The 17,581-nt window shown below is 42.6% G+C and overlaps 1 protein-coding gene across 2 annotated transcripts in view; it reads right to left on the reverse strand.

Moving 5' to 3' along the window:
• The window catches only part of Eip93F (Ecdysone-induced protein 93F), a 574,027-nt gene that overhangs the window by 98,978 nt on the left and 457,468 nt on the right, over positions 1 to 17,581 (reverse strand). For both annotated transcript variants that reach the window (XM_065223166.1, XM_065223167.1), the window contains 3 exons: positions 11,998 to 12,249; positions 11,285 to 11,920; positions 8 to 435 (listed from right to left, as the gene is read on the reverse strand). In XM_065223166.1, the coding sequence (XP_065079238.1) occupies positions 8 to 435; positions 11,285 to 11,920; positions 11,998 to 12,249 (1,316 nt within the window). The remainder of the gene's footprint in view (positions 1 to 7; positions 436 to 11,284; positions 11,921 to 11,997; positions 12,250 to 17,581) is intronic.

Below are 17,581 nucleotides of genomic sequence, written 5' to 3' on the forward strand. Positions count from 1 at the left end.
AACCCACCTCCGTCTTGGGAACGACCCGTTGGGATGCACCGCTGCCGGGAAGCACGGTGTGGCCGGCCTCGGGTACCAGTTCGCCTGCCTCGTTCACCGTCAGCAGTTTACCATCGACGCAGAAGTAGCACTTGTCCTGCGGTTTCCAGTCCACCGGCGTCGGAGGCTGCGAAGGATGGCTTTGATGGTGGTGATGCTGGTGCTGGTGGGGCTGATGGTGGTGGAGGTGATGCCGCTTGTTGCTATTTTCCCCATCCGGGGTGGGAGCAGCACTACCGTCGGCGTCGCCGCTTGAAATATTATTATTGTTGTTGTTGTTGTTGGTTGCGCTGTTGTTGTTGTTGATGATGATTTTGCTGTTTAGCAAATTGTTACAATTTTCCTGCTTAATTAGGTTACTCTGCTCCGGTGTTGCTGATGAATTGTTTTGATTTTCTGGATGGAAAATGGGAAGAAAGGGGGAAAGATTGCGAATTTAGTAGTGCGATTGAGGGTGACATAGTCTACGGCGGAGTTTGGCTTTCTTTGGAATGGCAGTGTCTTCTATCGAGGTCGATGGTTTTCCACATTTGAAAGCAGTTTGATGTTGTCAATTGACAATTTAATTGGACGGATATTTTGCACTAGAATTAATTTGCTTGTTAAAGCTTATGGCGTAGCCAGGGGGGGGGGGGGGGGTCGATTTGCCCGCTAGATTAACATAGCTGAAAAATGTGCAAATTTAAATTGCAAAGTCTCATAATTATTTTTTTGTTTATGTTCGAAGACCTCAAAATTTGCCTGAGTTACAGAAATATGAAGTTTTTCGAAGGCCATTAGATTGAACGTTATTGGGCTGCCTAAAGGATTGACCCAAATATTGTAAAGTAAAGTGCAATGACAGCGGAAGCGGAACGGCAGCGGCAGTGGAAAAGCCCGGTCTGAGTAAGCCTACTTATCGAATTGAAAACAAGTTAGAACCAAATCAACGTCGGTTAAGCAACCGTCAAACTTCCGTTCCGCTTCCGCCCACAATGCGTTTAGGCGTAAAGATATCTAGATAGAGATGGAATTAGGGCGTAACAACTTTTGTAAACAATGACTTCTCTCGATGATTTCTCAAAAGTCATGGCGCTCCTTGGTAAATCGACATGACCATCGGGTAGGGGAAGACTTCCCCTACTAGATGGATATGTTGGTTTGTATAGGCGTGCCTTGAATTCCTAGAAATTAACGAGAGAAGTCATTGTTTACAAAGGCTGCTACGCCCTAATTCCAGCTCAATCTAGATATGATTGCAATCCTTGAATTTAAATGAATGATTTCAAGGGAAAGTATTTCGAATTGTGGATATAGATTAAAAAATCTCAACTGACTGTTCGAAAATATCAAGATTCCAAGGTTTGGATTTTATACAGATGTTTTTCCGTCAATGGAAGTTACAGAAATATTGGGCGAAGAAGCAGAATTTTCAAACATAATAATCCCAGATTCTTCTATTAACAGAATCTGGGATTTGGAATATTTAGAAAATCTCTCAAGCACTTTTCAGAATTTTCTTAAGAATTTCGAGAAGATTTCCAAACGAATTTTGAGGAGAATTAAAAACCAAGTCGAGGAATAATTCAAAGAGATTGTGGATAAGGCAAGGGGTTGGTCACTCTGAACAGTGTGTCAAAGACACAGTTGGGCGCACTCATTAGCTCAGTTTGGCACCCAATTTTTGAAGTTACTGGCAGCCCTGGTCTTATCTATACGCCTGCGCAGCGCATGTGTCACATGTAGTAAAAGTAAACACAATGGAGCTGTCCGAGACGAATCACCGTCGTATCGAATCAAATCGGTTTTAAGCCCTGAACCTTCACCAAACGCACCTTACCGCAAATCTATATGGCAGATGCAGCAGCGTCGATTGGAAACGGCCGTGGAAAACATTACTGACTGGCTGACTAAAAGTAAATTGGTACGCACAAAAAGACCTGTAATTCGTTATTCAATAAGTTTAAAAAGTCCATTAATGATTACTTTACATTACTCTTATTAAAACTTCAAAGTTACAGCATAAGATGGTTAAATTTCTCCTCCGAACCTTCCTCTTGATGGAACCCATCAGCGCCTGCACAGTGGAAACGGACACGGAATCAGCGCATTTCTTCCATTTTGCACGCATTTGCTGGATGTCCTTGACTGCCCGCCGCTGCGTCGAAGTCGCTGCTTTGAAATTGCCCAGTATTTTCGATTGGTCGAAATTCCGGGCAATTCGGAGGATTCATTAGCTTGGGGACCAAATCGATCTTGTTGGCAGCATACCACTCCAGAACCACCTTGCAGTAGTGGTAGCTGGTCAAATCAAGCCAAAAGATGACGTTGCCCCTATGCTTGCGGATGAACGGCAATACACGCTTGTTCAGGCATTCTTCGATGTAAACTTGGGATGTCATCGTCGAGGATGTGACGAATAGTTCTGTTTCAGGCCTCAACTGCAAATCGCTTGCCAAATCATGATCTTCTTCGCGAACTTGTCGGCAAACACGAACTTGAATCTTCCCGGCACATTCCCACGTCCAGTCGCGATGTAAAACTTTTGACCGGGAAGCTGCTTGACGTATGTTTCGTCATCGATCAAAGTGCAGCCCTGGTGTTTCGTTAAAATACGGTCGTACAAGAGCGTTGTACGCTTTTTGGCCACGGAACTCTGCTTCATGTGCCGGTTCGGATGTTTACTGGCTTTGTACGACTTGTATCCTTCCCTGGCAAGGATATTCCGCACCGTTTGAAAGTTGGCGTTGTACCCTCTGGCTACATCTTCGCTGCGCAGCGGACGATCGCTGGTTCCAGTTTTTTCGTAGGTCCGCTGATTCCTTTCCACACTCAGGTTTTGCACACTCGACAAACTGTTGTTTTTGGGGGGGAGGTGGCTGTCAAATACGAACAATCGTCGCCTACCTCGCATAACTAATTCCAAACGTAAACAAGCCATAAGAAACCTACAGCGTTTGTTTACGTTTGGAACCAGTTTCATACAAGAATGATCAGTAGGCTGATTTGACAGCACGTCCCCCCCAGCATTAGCCAGCTTGGAACCGGACCACTCCGTAGTTTCCAGGTGTTTGTGCACAATATTTTTTCTTCTTTCGAGTTCCATTTGACGTTATTTCTGAACGCTATCGACTACTTTGATCAAACTTTCACCAGTTTTTCTCTATAGAAGTAGGGGAATTTACGTATTCTCGTCAATCTAAGCAGCGTCTACACTTCTATTAGCTTTCTCTCAGCGTCACGCACATATATGACGAGTCTATTTGTTTACATTGATCTGCTGCTTGCTTCTCTATCAATTCCAATCGACATAATTCTTCAAAACTGTTTGAAAGCGTTTTTACAACGCTCCAAACTTCACAGCTGAGTGTGACTATTGTCGGCAGCCTCTTTTTCTTCGGCAACCTTCCCATTAGAATTGCGTGTTAACCAGCTGTTCTATTATCGGCATTATCGGCAACTCAAAATCAGCCCCATTTTGTAGTGCGTATGCTTCATTTGAAGAAAAATCTGGCATAACAGGATTGCCCAGTCGTACAAATATAGTCAGATTGAAGCTGAAAGACTAAACAATCGATTGGATACATTCAGGGAAGTGTGTTGATGGGAAAACATTATGAAATCGACGTTCAAATTTTGGTTGCCGGAAACAGTCAATGGGTGCCGAAGCCGACATTTACCCTAAGTAAACAAACCACTGTCAAAGTGTACCAATTTACTTTTTGTCATACTTTATATTGACAGTGGAGGCGGTTTCCTGATTAAACAGCGAATCTGCGTTGATCAGAATGAGGAAGAGAAGCTGGCTGACGAGAAGGAAGTGGAAAAGTCTCGGGAAAAGTACTCCTTCCCGGTGCCGATAGAGTACGATTATGTCTGGAGTGAGGGGACTGCTTTGCGGATTCGTATCTGTTGATCACGTTTGGGTGTTTGCGATGCCTGTAGAAATTCGGATGAGAAACTGAAGGATTGCGACCTGGACGAAGGTGAAACATTACAAGTTCCTGCAAGCACATCGGCACAGCGGCCGACAGCCAAGTGTACCGTTTTCTCTTTGTTTTGATAACAGTTAAAAACAACAACGGTAAGATTTATCATTAAACAGAGAATTCAATATGATTTGAAGCTTTTTTTTGCCTCTAAAAAAGTATCATGACTTTTTGCCAATTTCCCACCATGGATTCCCCATAAGCAGCGCACATTCTAATGTCTTTCCGAAGCAGTATTTCATTCCGCGCTAAGCAGACCAATCACAATCTCAAGTGTCACCATTTTCAAATCCATCAATATAAGATACTTAACCGCTTCTCGTCAAGATCGTTCGTGACCTTGAGCACCACAAACCGTGCATCGGCGTTGTTCCGGTTTGCTACCAGGTATGCATCGTTGATCACCGCAGCCGATTTCGATCCCGGGAAGAGTTCTAACGATTTCAACAGCAGCAGCTTGTTCCGGCCGTTACAGATTTCAGATGCCATTAGATGCGTTTGGATGTTGTCTTTACCGAGTTCATTGCCAAACATCTTCTGCCGCGATCGGAGGAACTCGTACGCTTTTTGGAAAGTCGCCCAAGTTTGTCCGGTATCAGCTGGGGTGGCTTTAGATCACCGTCTTGGTTCGGATTTTACCTGGGGGGACGTGCTGTCAAATCAGCCTACTGATCATCTTGTATGAAACTGGTTCCAAACGTAAACAAACGCTGTAGGTTTCTTATGGCTTGTTTACGTTTGGAACCAGTTATGCGAGGTAGGCGACGATTGTTCGTATTTGACAACCACCTCCCCCCCTTGGATTTTACCGCTTGGTTGTGTTGTTCATTCACCTAGAGTCGGTGTATAATGAGTCACGCCAAGAGTGAAGCCAAGTCTACCTATTGAACTGTCAAACCGGCTACCTATCGTGCAAAGTAAATAAACATTACGATGCTATGAAAGGTCCACGAAAGGTATTGCAATAAAATATAAAATATAATCGAAGAAATGAGCATAAACACGCAGTGAGCGTTAAATTGTCATGGGATACGCTCGGTAATGATTAGTAATGAGAATTTCTACTATTTTTTGTTAAGATAATTTGACAAAATCACTGATGTAATGATTTACTACAGCCGCAATATTTTTTCTCTCGCTAGAAGTCATTTGAAGTTGTTGTAGAAGTCCTCTGTTGCCAAGTGAAAAGAATGGGAATCTTCCGAAAACCGTGATGCGAGTTCAACTGTTTTTCTCTTGGCGTGACTCATTATACACCGACTCTACATTCACCTTCAAAACAATTTGAACTGTCAAATTAACCGGGTTGCCAAGCAAACCGGCATGGGTTACCAAGCAAACAAAGTTGGTCTGGTGACTTGCACACTCAGAAAAAATTAGTCGCAAATTAAGTGTTTAGAGTGACCACCCCTTGGGATAAGGAGAATTTCATGCTATATGTAGTTCTGAAGAGAACTCCACGATAATTGTGATGAGAAATACGTGTGAGTTCTAACGATAATTTCTACGTCATTCTGAAGAGGATTCATTTTTGACGTAGGACTACGTCTGTGATTTCTATATGGGGGGCACACTTTGTGAAAACCTAAAATGGAACATGTAACAAAATTATGAAAGATTTTGAACGTTAATAACTCAGCTGCCAATGGACCAATTTCAATAATCTTATCACCAATCGATCAGATATATTTCAACGCATCTGTTAAATTTAAGACATTATTATTTTTCAAAATGTCACTATTGAAAATTGCACGAATGTGCAACTGTTGCTATGATAATTAAAATTATCACCGATTGCCTGCGATTTCCCTAATACAGATTTCAAAGTTGAATTCCATCCGGTCTCACCAAACAATGTTTATTCAATCACCGCGTGACAGTACACAACAAAAGGCTGCCTGCAAGCAGCGAGCTGCAGCCCACATTAGCATCCATAGAAGGAGGAAGAAGCCGCACCGCTATTGATCGGAATCAGTAGCTCTTCGTGAGTAGCTGTGGGCCATCTACGTCAAGCGCGTCATACTAAAGAGTGTAAACAGAGTGAACCCCACTGAAATTCCTATTCCTACACAAAACACAAGCTCCTGCTGCAGTTAACATTTATAACATTTATTATGTAAGCCCACGTAGTCCTACGTCACCATTGCGTACAACCCCATAGGGCTGTCCCTTGTAGTTTTTGCAAGGCGCAACACAATTCTCAACTTCCATTCTTCTGGCTTTATCATTGAAGGTATTTATTTATTCAGGATATCTAGATAGAGCTGGAATTAGGGCGTAACAGCTTTTGTAAACAATGACTGCTATTGATGATTTCTAGAAGGTCAAGGCTCGCTAACGCAAATCAACATCACCATCGGGTAGGGGAAGACTTCAACTTTCCGTTGGAGTACGTTGGCGTGCCTTGAATTCATAGAAGTCATCGAGAGAAGTCAAGAGCAAATTTTCATTATGTCGTAAGTAACATTCGCACCAATCCGAGAAAAATAAAGTTTTGTTTTGATGACCGAAAAGTTATTCCTATTTCCAAGTAAACACATATAATCTCATAGTGATAGCAATGTTTAACATATTTAGCAGGGTTTTAATCATACAAATGCAAATCGCTAGCTTTCATGCTAAAAAATACTGGTTTTTGAGTCAAAAGTTATTATACGTCGTTTGGTGGCCCCTATTGTTACTTAAGTCAAAGTGTATTTACCAGGATATTCGGGAGAATTATCATTTACGTCTCCTTACGTGCAGCCCATTCATCATTTTAGGACCACCGAAATCATCTTAGCAACAAACAGTTCGATTTCTTCACTTTAATAATGAGAAAGCGAAACGACGAACGTACACTTTTCACGGGTTTCTCAGTGCTGTTACTTAAGTCAAACGGCATCTCCATAGAAATTGGGTGACTTAAGTAACATCGAAAACTATTTTGATCGGAAGGTGATTACGTCAAAAAGCAATTTGACTGGTAAATAAATTTAAAAATGGGATTTGATCCTATATTCGGACAGTATATAGTGTAATAGCAGGAGAATCGATTGACACTGATAGCTCGACTTTGTTTACCTTTGTTACATTCGACGTAATGAAAATTTGCTCTTGAAGTCTTTCTTTACAAAAGCTTTTACACCCTTATTCCAGCTCGAACTAGATATGTTCTATTAAATTTTGATGAATTTTCACTTGAATTTGACAGATGGAAAATTTTCAAATAAACCTGATTTCCCGCCAGACTTCATTGTTGCGGGATTGTTGTCCGGCATTCTTAGAACGTGTCCATCCCATCGTACCCGTCCAGCTTTCACGACTTTCTGGATACTGGGTTCGCCATAGAGTTGCACCAGCTCGTGGTTCATCTTTCTCCTCCATACACCGTTCTCACATACCCCGTCAAAGATGGTCCTAAGCTCTGGTTGTTCGTTGAAGTTTTGAAAATTTCTTTGAACATTTTTCTGAAGATCTACGTCAAGGCTCGCACATATCGATTGGGACGAGGTGCTTCAAAATTGTGATGCCAACCTCGCTGCGTCGACCATATCTGATATCCTGTGGTATGCCATCGATCAGTTTGTTCCCGTCTAGACACGAACCGGCTAAGCCAGCCTGGTCAAATGCTGACCTCAAGCATCTTAGGACTGTGAAGCGGGCAGCTCTCAGACGACATAGCAAGTATCGCACGGACTCCACGAGAATGAGATATATGGCAGTGAGCACTGAATACAACCAACTTAATAATCGTTTGTACAACGCATATCAGGACCATTTGCAAAGGCGCTTCAAGACAAATCCGAGAAGTTTTTGACGTTACGTCCATGACCAACGGATAGAATCCGGACTGCCCTCTACGATGACCAACGAAGCTGAAGCTGATTCCACCACTGACATCGCCGACCTGTTCCGTTCTCAATTCAGCAATGTTTTCACTAATGAACACATCGACCCGCAGGATGTAGCCGTCGCCACTAGAAATGTTCCTCAACTTTCGGCCTCTGGGCTACAGTTCGTGATCACGAACGATATGGTTATATCAGCCGGAAAGGATTTAAAATCCTCCACGGGATGTGGTCCAGATGGGATTCCATCGCTTGTCCTCAAATGCTGCGCGGATACACTTTCAACACCACTAGCAAGAGTATTCAACCTATCTTTGACTACTGGTGTATTCGCAAACTGCTGGAAGCAGTCGTATGTTTTCACAGTTTTCAAGAAAGGCTGCAAGCGGATTGTTTCGAACTATCGGGGCATAGCTGCGTTGAGCGCCACTTCTAAGCTGTTTGAGGTGATCGTTCTGCATAAGCTGGTTCAGAAGTACGCACACTACATTTCGATTGATCAGCACGGATTTATGCCTAACCGTTCGACGACAACTAATTTGACTTGTTTCACTTCGTTCGTGATCCGCCAAATAGAAAATGGTCAACAAGTAGACGCTATTTACACAGACTTATCCGCGGCGTTTGATAAAATGAATCATCAAATCGCAGTTGCTAAATTCGACAAGCTGGGAATGAACAGTAACTTGCTTTCCTGGCTTCGATCCTACCTAACCGGTCGAAGTATGTCCATCAAAATTGGAGAGCACGTTTCGCCCTCCTTTCCGGTTTGGTCCGATGTTCCCCAAGGAAGTCACTAGGGGACCGTTTCTATTCTTGCTGTATATGAACGATGTCAATTTCATCTTGAAATGCCTAAAACTCTCGTATGCCGATGACCTGACGCTTTACTACACGATTAAGCAACCACAAGACGCGTTTTTTCTGCAACAACAACTGGAAGCCTTCGCTGAATGGTGTCATATTAATCGAATGTCGCTGAACGTGCCAAATGTTCGGTTATTTCATTTTGCCGCAAGCAATCACTCTTCCATTTTAGCTATGCTTTGGGAGGCGTGAATCTACAACGTGATTCGACAGTCAAGGACCTGGGGATTCTGGTTGATACAAAATTAACCTTCAAGGATCACGTCGCGTACGTTGTGTCTAAAGCCTCATCGCAACTAGGATTTTTATTTCGCTTTGCAAAAAAGTTCAAGGACGTTTACTGCGTAAAAGCTTTATACTGCTCAATTGTGCGCCCTATCTTGGAGTATTCGTCTATCGTCTGGTCTCCTTATTACCAGAATGAAACTCAACGCATCGAAGCTGTTCAGCGAAAATTCGTCCGGTTCGCTCTACGTCATCTTAGGTGGAGAGATCCATTCAACCTGCCCAGTTATGAAAGCCGTTGTCTACTTATAAATCTGGAATTACTAGAAGCACTAGACAGTCCTACGCTTCTTAGTTTCTTGGACATCAACACACGTCGTCGCAATCTTCGGTCGCACTCGTTTATCACCATCCCTCCGGCAAGAACTAATTATGGCTTTCACGAACCTTTGCGAAGCATGTCCCGTGTATTTAACCGGTGTTATTATGTGTACGATTTCAACGTGTCACGAGAAACAAACAAGCGTAGTTTTAAACAAGTTTTATGTTAATTTATGTTATTCGTTAGTTTTGTATTTAGCTGTAGAACAGGTGTCATTGTGGTAAACATTTTACCTGTTGACTGATAAACAATAAATCTCGCTTGTAAATTTTTCTGAATTTCTGCAAATTTTTGTAAAATTTTCGGAGCTTTTGTAGTTCTGTTCTCAAGATCTACGAACTACCATGAAGTTCAACAAATTTCTCAGTAGATCTCCAAATCTCTCTGAAGTTCTAAAAAATCTTAGTAGGCTCTCAGACCTGATGTCTATTAAGTTCTGATGACCTGATGATTTCTAGGAATTCAAGGCACGTCCACGCAGACCAACCTAACCATCAGATAGGGGAAGTCTTTCCCTACCCGATGAGGATGTTGGTTTGCGTGGGTGAGTCTTGTTTTCTAGAAATCTCAAGAGAAGTCATTGTTTACAAAAGCTGTTAGGCCCTAATTCCAGCTCTATCTAGATATAATACATACTTCGTATTATATAAACACTGTTATGTTGACGGCCAAACATACTGGAAAATTATGCACATTGAATAGTGAAATCGGTTTACCTGGCTCCTGGATGTCATCAAAACACAAATCAAATCAATAAAATTTTAAAAGAAAAAAAAAAATCAATATTTTCATTTCACTTGCGGCTATTTTGCTGAATGAGGCGAATGAAAATTAAGCACGAACCAAACAAATTACGTTTGACAAATCAAACGTCAAATCTAATCGTCATTTTGAACAAGTGTGAACGCGTTCGAACATTGCATCTGACAAAATTATCGAGCAGTCCGCTCGAATCAGACCAACCGAATCAGATTGTCTAAACGTACCTTAGGCCGTTCGCAATGCTGAGTTTCAAAATTGTTTTAAACGACTTGACAATTCTATAATTTGAATCTGTCAAAAATAAAACTGCAACACGATCAGCGCAACGCACAGTTCTAAAAGATGTTTGTAATCATCAAGCTCCATAAACTTTACTGTTCTCTATGAAGTTCATAGAGTTTTTTGTGAAGCTCTTCGAAACATCTTTAAATACATCCAAAGAAATTTGAAACAGAGTTCCATTCGTGTATCAAACTCGCTCAGAAATAAAACAGAATAGTCGAGCAGTTGTAAATCTGGTGCAAAATAGTGCTCGAATAATGAAGCTGCAACTCAGCATTGCGAGAGGTGCGTTTCTGTTCTAGTTTCAAATTAACCACTTCATTCGAGCAGTTAAAATGACGTTTACTACCACTCGAACTTGGAAATAAAACATTATTTAGAGATTTTTTCTTCTAGAAAAGTAGCCAACATTTGAGCGTTGCATAAAAAAATAGAAACTAGTTGGTCCAGTTTTGTGAAATCGCTGGTAGAAAGTCACGCCAATACTGCTTGACAAAGTGGTCAATTGAAACAGTCCTTATAAAATACAACAGCATTGCGAACGGCCTTAATCGTGAGATTGGAGATCTCTACACGCTATTTCAAAACCACCCAAATTTGGGTAGAATCCACCCAGATCGGTCAAAACTGAACCTACCCACAAATGGGTAAACTGTGTTGGGAGTGACAAGTTGACAAATGAAACAACGTCGATCTGATTCATGTCGATGTTGTCCATTTGTCAACTTGTCAATCCGAACACAGTTTACCCATTTTTGGGTAGGTTCAGTTTTGACCGACCAGGGTGGATTCTACCCAAATTTGGGTAGTTTTGAAATAGCGTGTATAGCGAAACCCGTGATGCCAGCGAGAAAGTCGCACGCAGCTAAAACTTTTCTTAAATCAATAAGCCATAGCCAAAAAAAAAAAATCATAACAAAGAAACTCACCTGTTGGTTCCTGCTTGATGGCCAACTTGCCGACCAGCAGCTCCTTCGTCCTTTCGTCCTGCTGTTGCTGCTGCTGTTCGATTCCGGCCGGCGACAGCAGTGCCGTGGTGGCCGTCGTTGTCGCCGTGGAGGACGACGACGACAGGGCCGGTGAGGAGACGGAATTGCCTATCCGGCCGGGTTCTTCCTCTTCTTGCCGCTGTTGTTGCTCTCGGTCCAGATCCAGCTCGGCAGCAGCAGCCGAGTCCGTCGTCCGGTCTACTACCACCGCTTTTGCGTCACCCGTCACCAGCTGATGGTGGAGGTGACTATGCTGATGCTGTTGCTGGTGGTGGTGGTTATTGAGAAGTGTTGTTACTGGCGTTGCCGTCGTCGTCGCCGCCGCCACCGTCGCTGGATGAGGAGGAGGAGGTGGAGAGCTGGTGGGAGTTGCCGTCGCCGTCGTCGTCGTCGTCGTCGGTCTTGTATCGTTCTCATTGAAATGATTCTGATGCTTACCGGCGGCAGCAGCAGCAACGTCCGGATGTTGTTCTGCTGCTTGTTTTTCTGCCGTTACTACTTGTTGATTGTTGGGGGTTGCTAGTTTGGATTCTACTAAAGCTAGTTCGCCGTCTTGCTGGTAGTGACCGTTGCGTACTGTTGCGAGGAGGGGAGGGGGAGGAAAAAGTTTTTTTTTTTTAAACCGGCCGTGGTCAAATGCGAAGGAAACTTACCAATCGTGGCGGCGCCTTTCTGGTCGAGAAGGTTTCCGCCGACGACCGCCGCCGCCACCAGTGAGGGGACCGCGTTGCTGGCAACACTGCTGGCCACGGCCGCTGCCGCACTGTGGAGCAGATCTGCTGCGTCGTCGTCCACGGCTGCGTTCGTGCTCGGGTCCAGCAGGTTCAACTGTTGGCGCGTGAGGACGTCCTGATAATGTTTCCATTTCCTGCGTCCCATCAATTCTTCAGCAACGCGCTCCAGTCCTGTAAAACCGGAAACGGACGAAGGGAGAGAGAAAAATCGATTAGTTCCAAACAACATGCTCAAAATCGAAGAAATTTTACTTAAGACTGCATTCGGTTGCAGAAGACCGAAGTCTTCTTGGTTAGGGAAGAAACGAAAATATTGCCAATCGAAGCTGATGCTTTCCCTTAATGAACCTCAGAACTCGAGGACCGGGGAGATGGTAGGGGGAGTTTGCGGGCCGGGATGAAATTTTAGAAACTTCCCATTCGGGAGCAGGTCAATCCGAGAGGCTACTATATAAATGTGAGATGTGCATAAGCTGGTATTTGAACGCATTTTAATAGAGTGTATAGATTTTGTTATGTCCGAATCCCCCCTTCTCTTGATCACCCCTTTATGAACCACTTGGTGTTGTCTTGCTTCTTGTAGGCCTTTTGGTCTTTTCGAAACCACCACCATCATCAGAAGAAGAAGACGAGCTGTTGTGTGAGCTGTGGATCACAAGAAAGTTACCTAATCATACATATATAAAGAAGAAAGTGGGCTGCCGATGCTGGAGTCGTTTTTCGGACTTGGGAAGGAGAGTCTCTTAACCCTTTCGGTGCCGGATTTTAATGGAATGGCTCCATTTCGATATTCATGAATTCTTCTTATTCCTACTGGGAGGTGACTTGAGTTTTGCTTGTGCTTTTTGCCGTGAACGAAACTACCTTTATTTTTTTTCCAAACGTTTATGTTCCTCTGTATGGACTACAATTCCAAATTTGTAGAAATAATACGCGTCATTACGATGCTTGCAAACAGGTGGCCCATTTTCACCACCTCAAGCACCTCAAACTGCTAACGATGCCACCGTTCTGTTTTTCATTTCGTTGACGCTTTTTAATTGTTGCTTGGGTTAGGAAATCATCGTCTTACACAAGAAGCATTTATTTTTAATTCCGTCATAACATGTATTCACTTTTCGATTGAGGAAATTAAACGAGGAGGGAATCTCCTACGCACAAATCTTTCTCGAGGTGGTGAATGCAAAAGGATCTGTTGAAGATGTGTCAATCGTACGAGGGAGACGAAAGTCCCAGATTTATTGAAATTTTATCCAAAAATACCCTTTAGTTTGATGAACTGATTTAATTGGATGCAAATTTCTTAGAGCAAGCGAATGAATATTCCCATCCGGCTACCAGCTCCGGGGGGGACATGTACTTGAGGATGAATCCTGTCAGGGTCTCGATTACTAGAACAGGAAAATACAAACGTACAAACTATTCCATCAAACCCCCACAGACGCCCTCCTAGCCCCATTTATTTTGTATCAAAACTGCAACGTTATTGCGTGATGTTTGTTTTGCTAGCAGGTTCTCCGATGTATTTTAAGGCAAAGATCACCGGCTGATAAAACTAACGTTCCTATACACCAAAACATTGATTACCCGGGCTGCGCTGTCAAAACAATCGAGATAATAAAATCGTTCATCAGAGAGCAAAAGAATTCCTCATAGTTACTATGGATTGATCTTAATTTCTCACTGTCTTCCCGCATAAACGCGAACCATAAATTGACCTTACCTAAAATGGTTAAAAATGGTTTATAATCCCTGCTAAACTTTAACTGAAATGGTTATGGAACTTTACATGAACGTTTAATGATAAAGTTTCAACCTTATGTATTATGGTTTTTTTAAACTGGACCTTACAAATAATGGGTTGTTAAGAACCATTACCGTTCCAAATTCTTGTTTTCTCCATACAATTTCGGAAAGAGAACTATATTAGAACCTTTTAACTTATGGTTTGAGAACTTTAATGGTAATGGTTATGGTAGTCAGTAAGGTCCACGAATGGTTTTGTAACATCGATCAACTTTATGTGGAATATATCGCGAATTGGTTGCTTGTAATTTACTGATTACCAATTCACGATATATTCCACGTAAAGTTGAGCGATAATACAAAACCATTGATGGACCTTACTGACTACCATAACCATTACCATTAATGTTCTCAAATCATAAGTAAAAACGTTCTTATATAGTTCTCTTTCTGAAAATGTATGGAGAAAATAAGAATTTGGAATGGTAATGGTTCTTAACAACCCATTATTTGTAAGGTCCAGTTCCAAAAAACCATAATACATAAGGTTGAAACTTTATCATTAAACGTTCATGTAAAGTTCCATAACCATTTCAGTTAAAGTTTAGCAGGGATTATAAACCATTTTTAACCATTTTAGGTAAGGTCAATTTATGGTTCGCGTTTATGCGGGTTCCCCCTCGCTAAAGTCCTCTAGTTAAAGTATGGACGAATGTCATCACAAAACTGAAAAAAGCTGTTTCAATCGAGCAAAGCGGTGCATTTTGACGGTTCGATTGGAACAACTTTTGACCAAGGGGGGGAGGTGGCTGTCAAATACGAACAATCGTCGCCTACCTCGCATAACTGGTTCCAAACGTAAACAAGCCATAAGAAACCTACAGTGTTTGTTTACGTTTGGAACCAGTTTCATACAAGATGATCAGTAGGCTGATTTGACAGCACATCCCCCCCCAGCTTTTGACAGATGACCATACTTTTACTGTAGGGTTTTAAACAATACGGGGGCGAAAACGAACCACTTTCTGTCAAACGCGAACCAGCTCGTGATTGGCCGATTTGAAGTGCGTAAGATAGAGATAGAGACTCTTCCTCTTCGATTACAACTAACAATTCTATGTCGTTTTCGTTTTTACTACACTACACCGGTGTAGTGTAAGCAGCAATAAGCGCGAGTCATTGACAGTTTATCATCATTTGTTTGTAAACAAAGGTGCAACCGATAGACCCTAAAAATTTTCGGTGTTCGGCGGTGTAGCACCGGTGTAGCACCGGTGTAGCTACACCGCAAAAACGAAAACGACACTAGATAGAGCTGGAATTAGGGCGTAACAGCTTCTGTAAACAATGACTTCTATCGATGATATCTAGATATCCATGCAGACCAACACAACCATCGGATAGGGAAAGTCTTTCCCTACCCGATGAGGAGGTTGGTTTGCGTGGTCGAGCCTTGAGTTTCTAGAAATCATCGATTGAAGTCATTGTTTACAACAGCTCTATCTAGAATTATCTGCTGCTTTTTCATAAGGGCCAATGTCGCAAATGTCATTGTTTACGACTTCTTCCGCGAATTTCTCAAAGATGAAAACTCGCTCAGGTAAAATATTACAATGATTGTATAGAGGGAGAGTCCCCCTATCCGATAGAATCAGTGGCTTGCATGGATAGACTTTGAATTAGGGAAATTTAAGAAAGAAGCCATTGTTTACGTTTACAGCGATGTTGAGGTGGATTTCGTCAGAGAGGAATGTGGGTGCTTCGAGTTCACGAATCGCAACCTGGACAACGGGTTCTGTCCAAATAGGCGCAACCGAAGTCTGACCGAGCAGCACCAGGTTTGCATGGATACTTGCATGGCTGAGAATCATGAAATAATTGTGCATCCTCGGGGAGGGAGGCTGAGGGGGTTGTAAGACCCTCGGTAAGACCAAACGAGTTTTGGTTGACGGCTGGATTTCGGGAGTACTCGGTCAGGGGTTGTCTCGATTTTGCGGGCTTCTACTTCTGCTGCTGATGGGTTACGAACCGGGGAGTGTTTAGGGGATTTGCGAGGCGTTGTCGCTGATATTTAGATAGATTAGCGCGATCGGAATCTATGGGTCAGAGAATGGGACGGCGGTTATGGACCAGAGACAGAAGATGGAGGGGATGAGTATACCCTTTGGAGTGCAGATTGGCTAACTTGACCCCGGGGTGGATGCTAGTCCTGTCCTCGATGAGTTATTTCAGACGTTGGAATTCAATTTAGAGAACTGAGAAGCGCATCGGCTGGATTCTTTTCCGGTCATGTTTCCAGTATCCGACCGTCTGGCACTGTTTGGAGTCCAAGACTGCATCAACTAAACGGAACTGCTTTGCTGAACGGAAGATTGGCAGGTTAGGGTGGTTTTTGTTGTTACTCCGCGGAAGAGTGTAGTGGCCTTAAAAAAAATTTGCCGCTCGATTTGCGGTTTTTTCGAGATTGACCGAATGCGAAAACCGCGCATCATGAAAGTGACAGTAAAAATAAACACACTAAAACATATTTGAGTAAACAGATAGGGGAAATGACGGCTTCGGCATGACAGACTATTTTCGGCAACCCAAATTGAAACACTATTTTCACTGGATTTTCTTACGAAAACACTTCGCTGAATGCATGCAAACGATTCTTTATGCTTTCAGCTTCAATTTGACTATATTTTTACCACTGAGAAAAAGCAATCTAGCAGGGTTTTCTTGAAATGAAACACACGCACTACAAATTGTAGCTGATTTCGAGTTGCCGATAATAGAACAGCAGATTTACATGCAGTTCAAATGGAACGGTTGCCGAAGAAAAACTGGTTGCCGACAATACTCGCTCTCACTAGAGAAGATTGGAGCTTTGTAAAAGCGTTTCAAAACAGTTTTTGACAATTCTTTCGACTGAAATTGTTAGAGCAGCTGGCAGCAAAAGATTGTAAACAAACCAATACTGCATATGTGTGCGTTCCTTAGAGAAAAAGGCTATAGAAAGAAGGTCGCTGCTTAGGTTGCCGAGAATACGTAAATTCCCCTAGATAATTCGAACTCATCCAAGATTATCGAAGAATAGTGAATGAAATCGGATGATATCGGCAGGCGCGTGTTATTATTCATTATAAATCAAGTTTATCCAAAAAAAATCTGAATTATTTAGCAAATTTTAGGTAAATCTGTTAAATGAAATGTGAAAAGGATTACTTTCGTCCCCCTCGCAATCGTAGCAACCGGTGAAAACTAACGATTTTAAATTGACTCACTGCTTGACTAGCCTATTGGTCCCAAGCAAATCGATTAACGTACGCCATTCTAGTCGAAATTCTAGTACTACACTATGTTTGTTTTGATTCGCTATGAAAGTTTGACAGATAAAATGAGGGGTTTGTGGATTTTTCTATGTTTCGAGGAGTCCATCGATTAGCTTGGGACCGAAGAGAGTACCAGAGCTGAACCAAAAAGTTAAGCACGTTTCTTCGGGACCTTCTGGTCTTAGAGTTACCTCTCTGATCGTAAAATGATCAGGGGACGGTACCGATTACGGTGACACTAAGGGTTTACTGCAATCCAGACTGAAGATACGACCTGGTGGAATTGGGTGCATCTGTTTTTAATTGCCGGTGAATTGGCCGGTTCTACGTTTTTGTCGGAAACGTCGGGGAATCTCCGGTTGTGAATACATCTTCGGGAACGTTTGAAATCTCCGTCATAACGTAGACGTCGATTGTCGACAAACAATCCTTGTCTGGAAGCA

Source organism: Ochlerotatus camptorhynchus, unplaced genomic scaffold (genome assembly GCF_037179485.1).
Source record: "Ochlerotatus camptorhynchus isolate MF236.1 unplaced genomic scaffold, CSIRO-AGI_Acam_v1.1 ptg000185l, whole genome shotgun sequence".
In the NCBI taxonomy this organism is placed as follows: Eukaryota; Metazoa; Arthropoda; class Insecta; order Diptera; family Culicidae; genus Ochlerotatus; species Ochlerotatus camptorhynchus.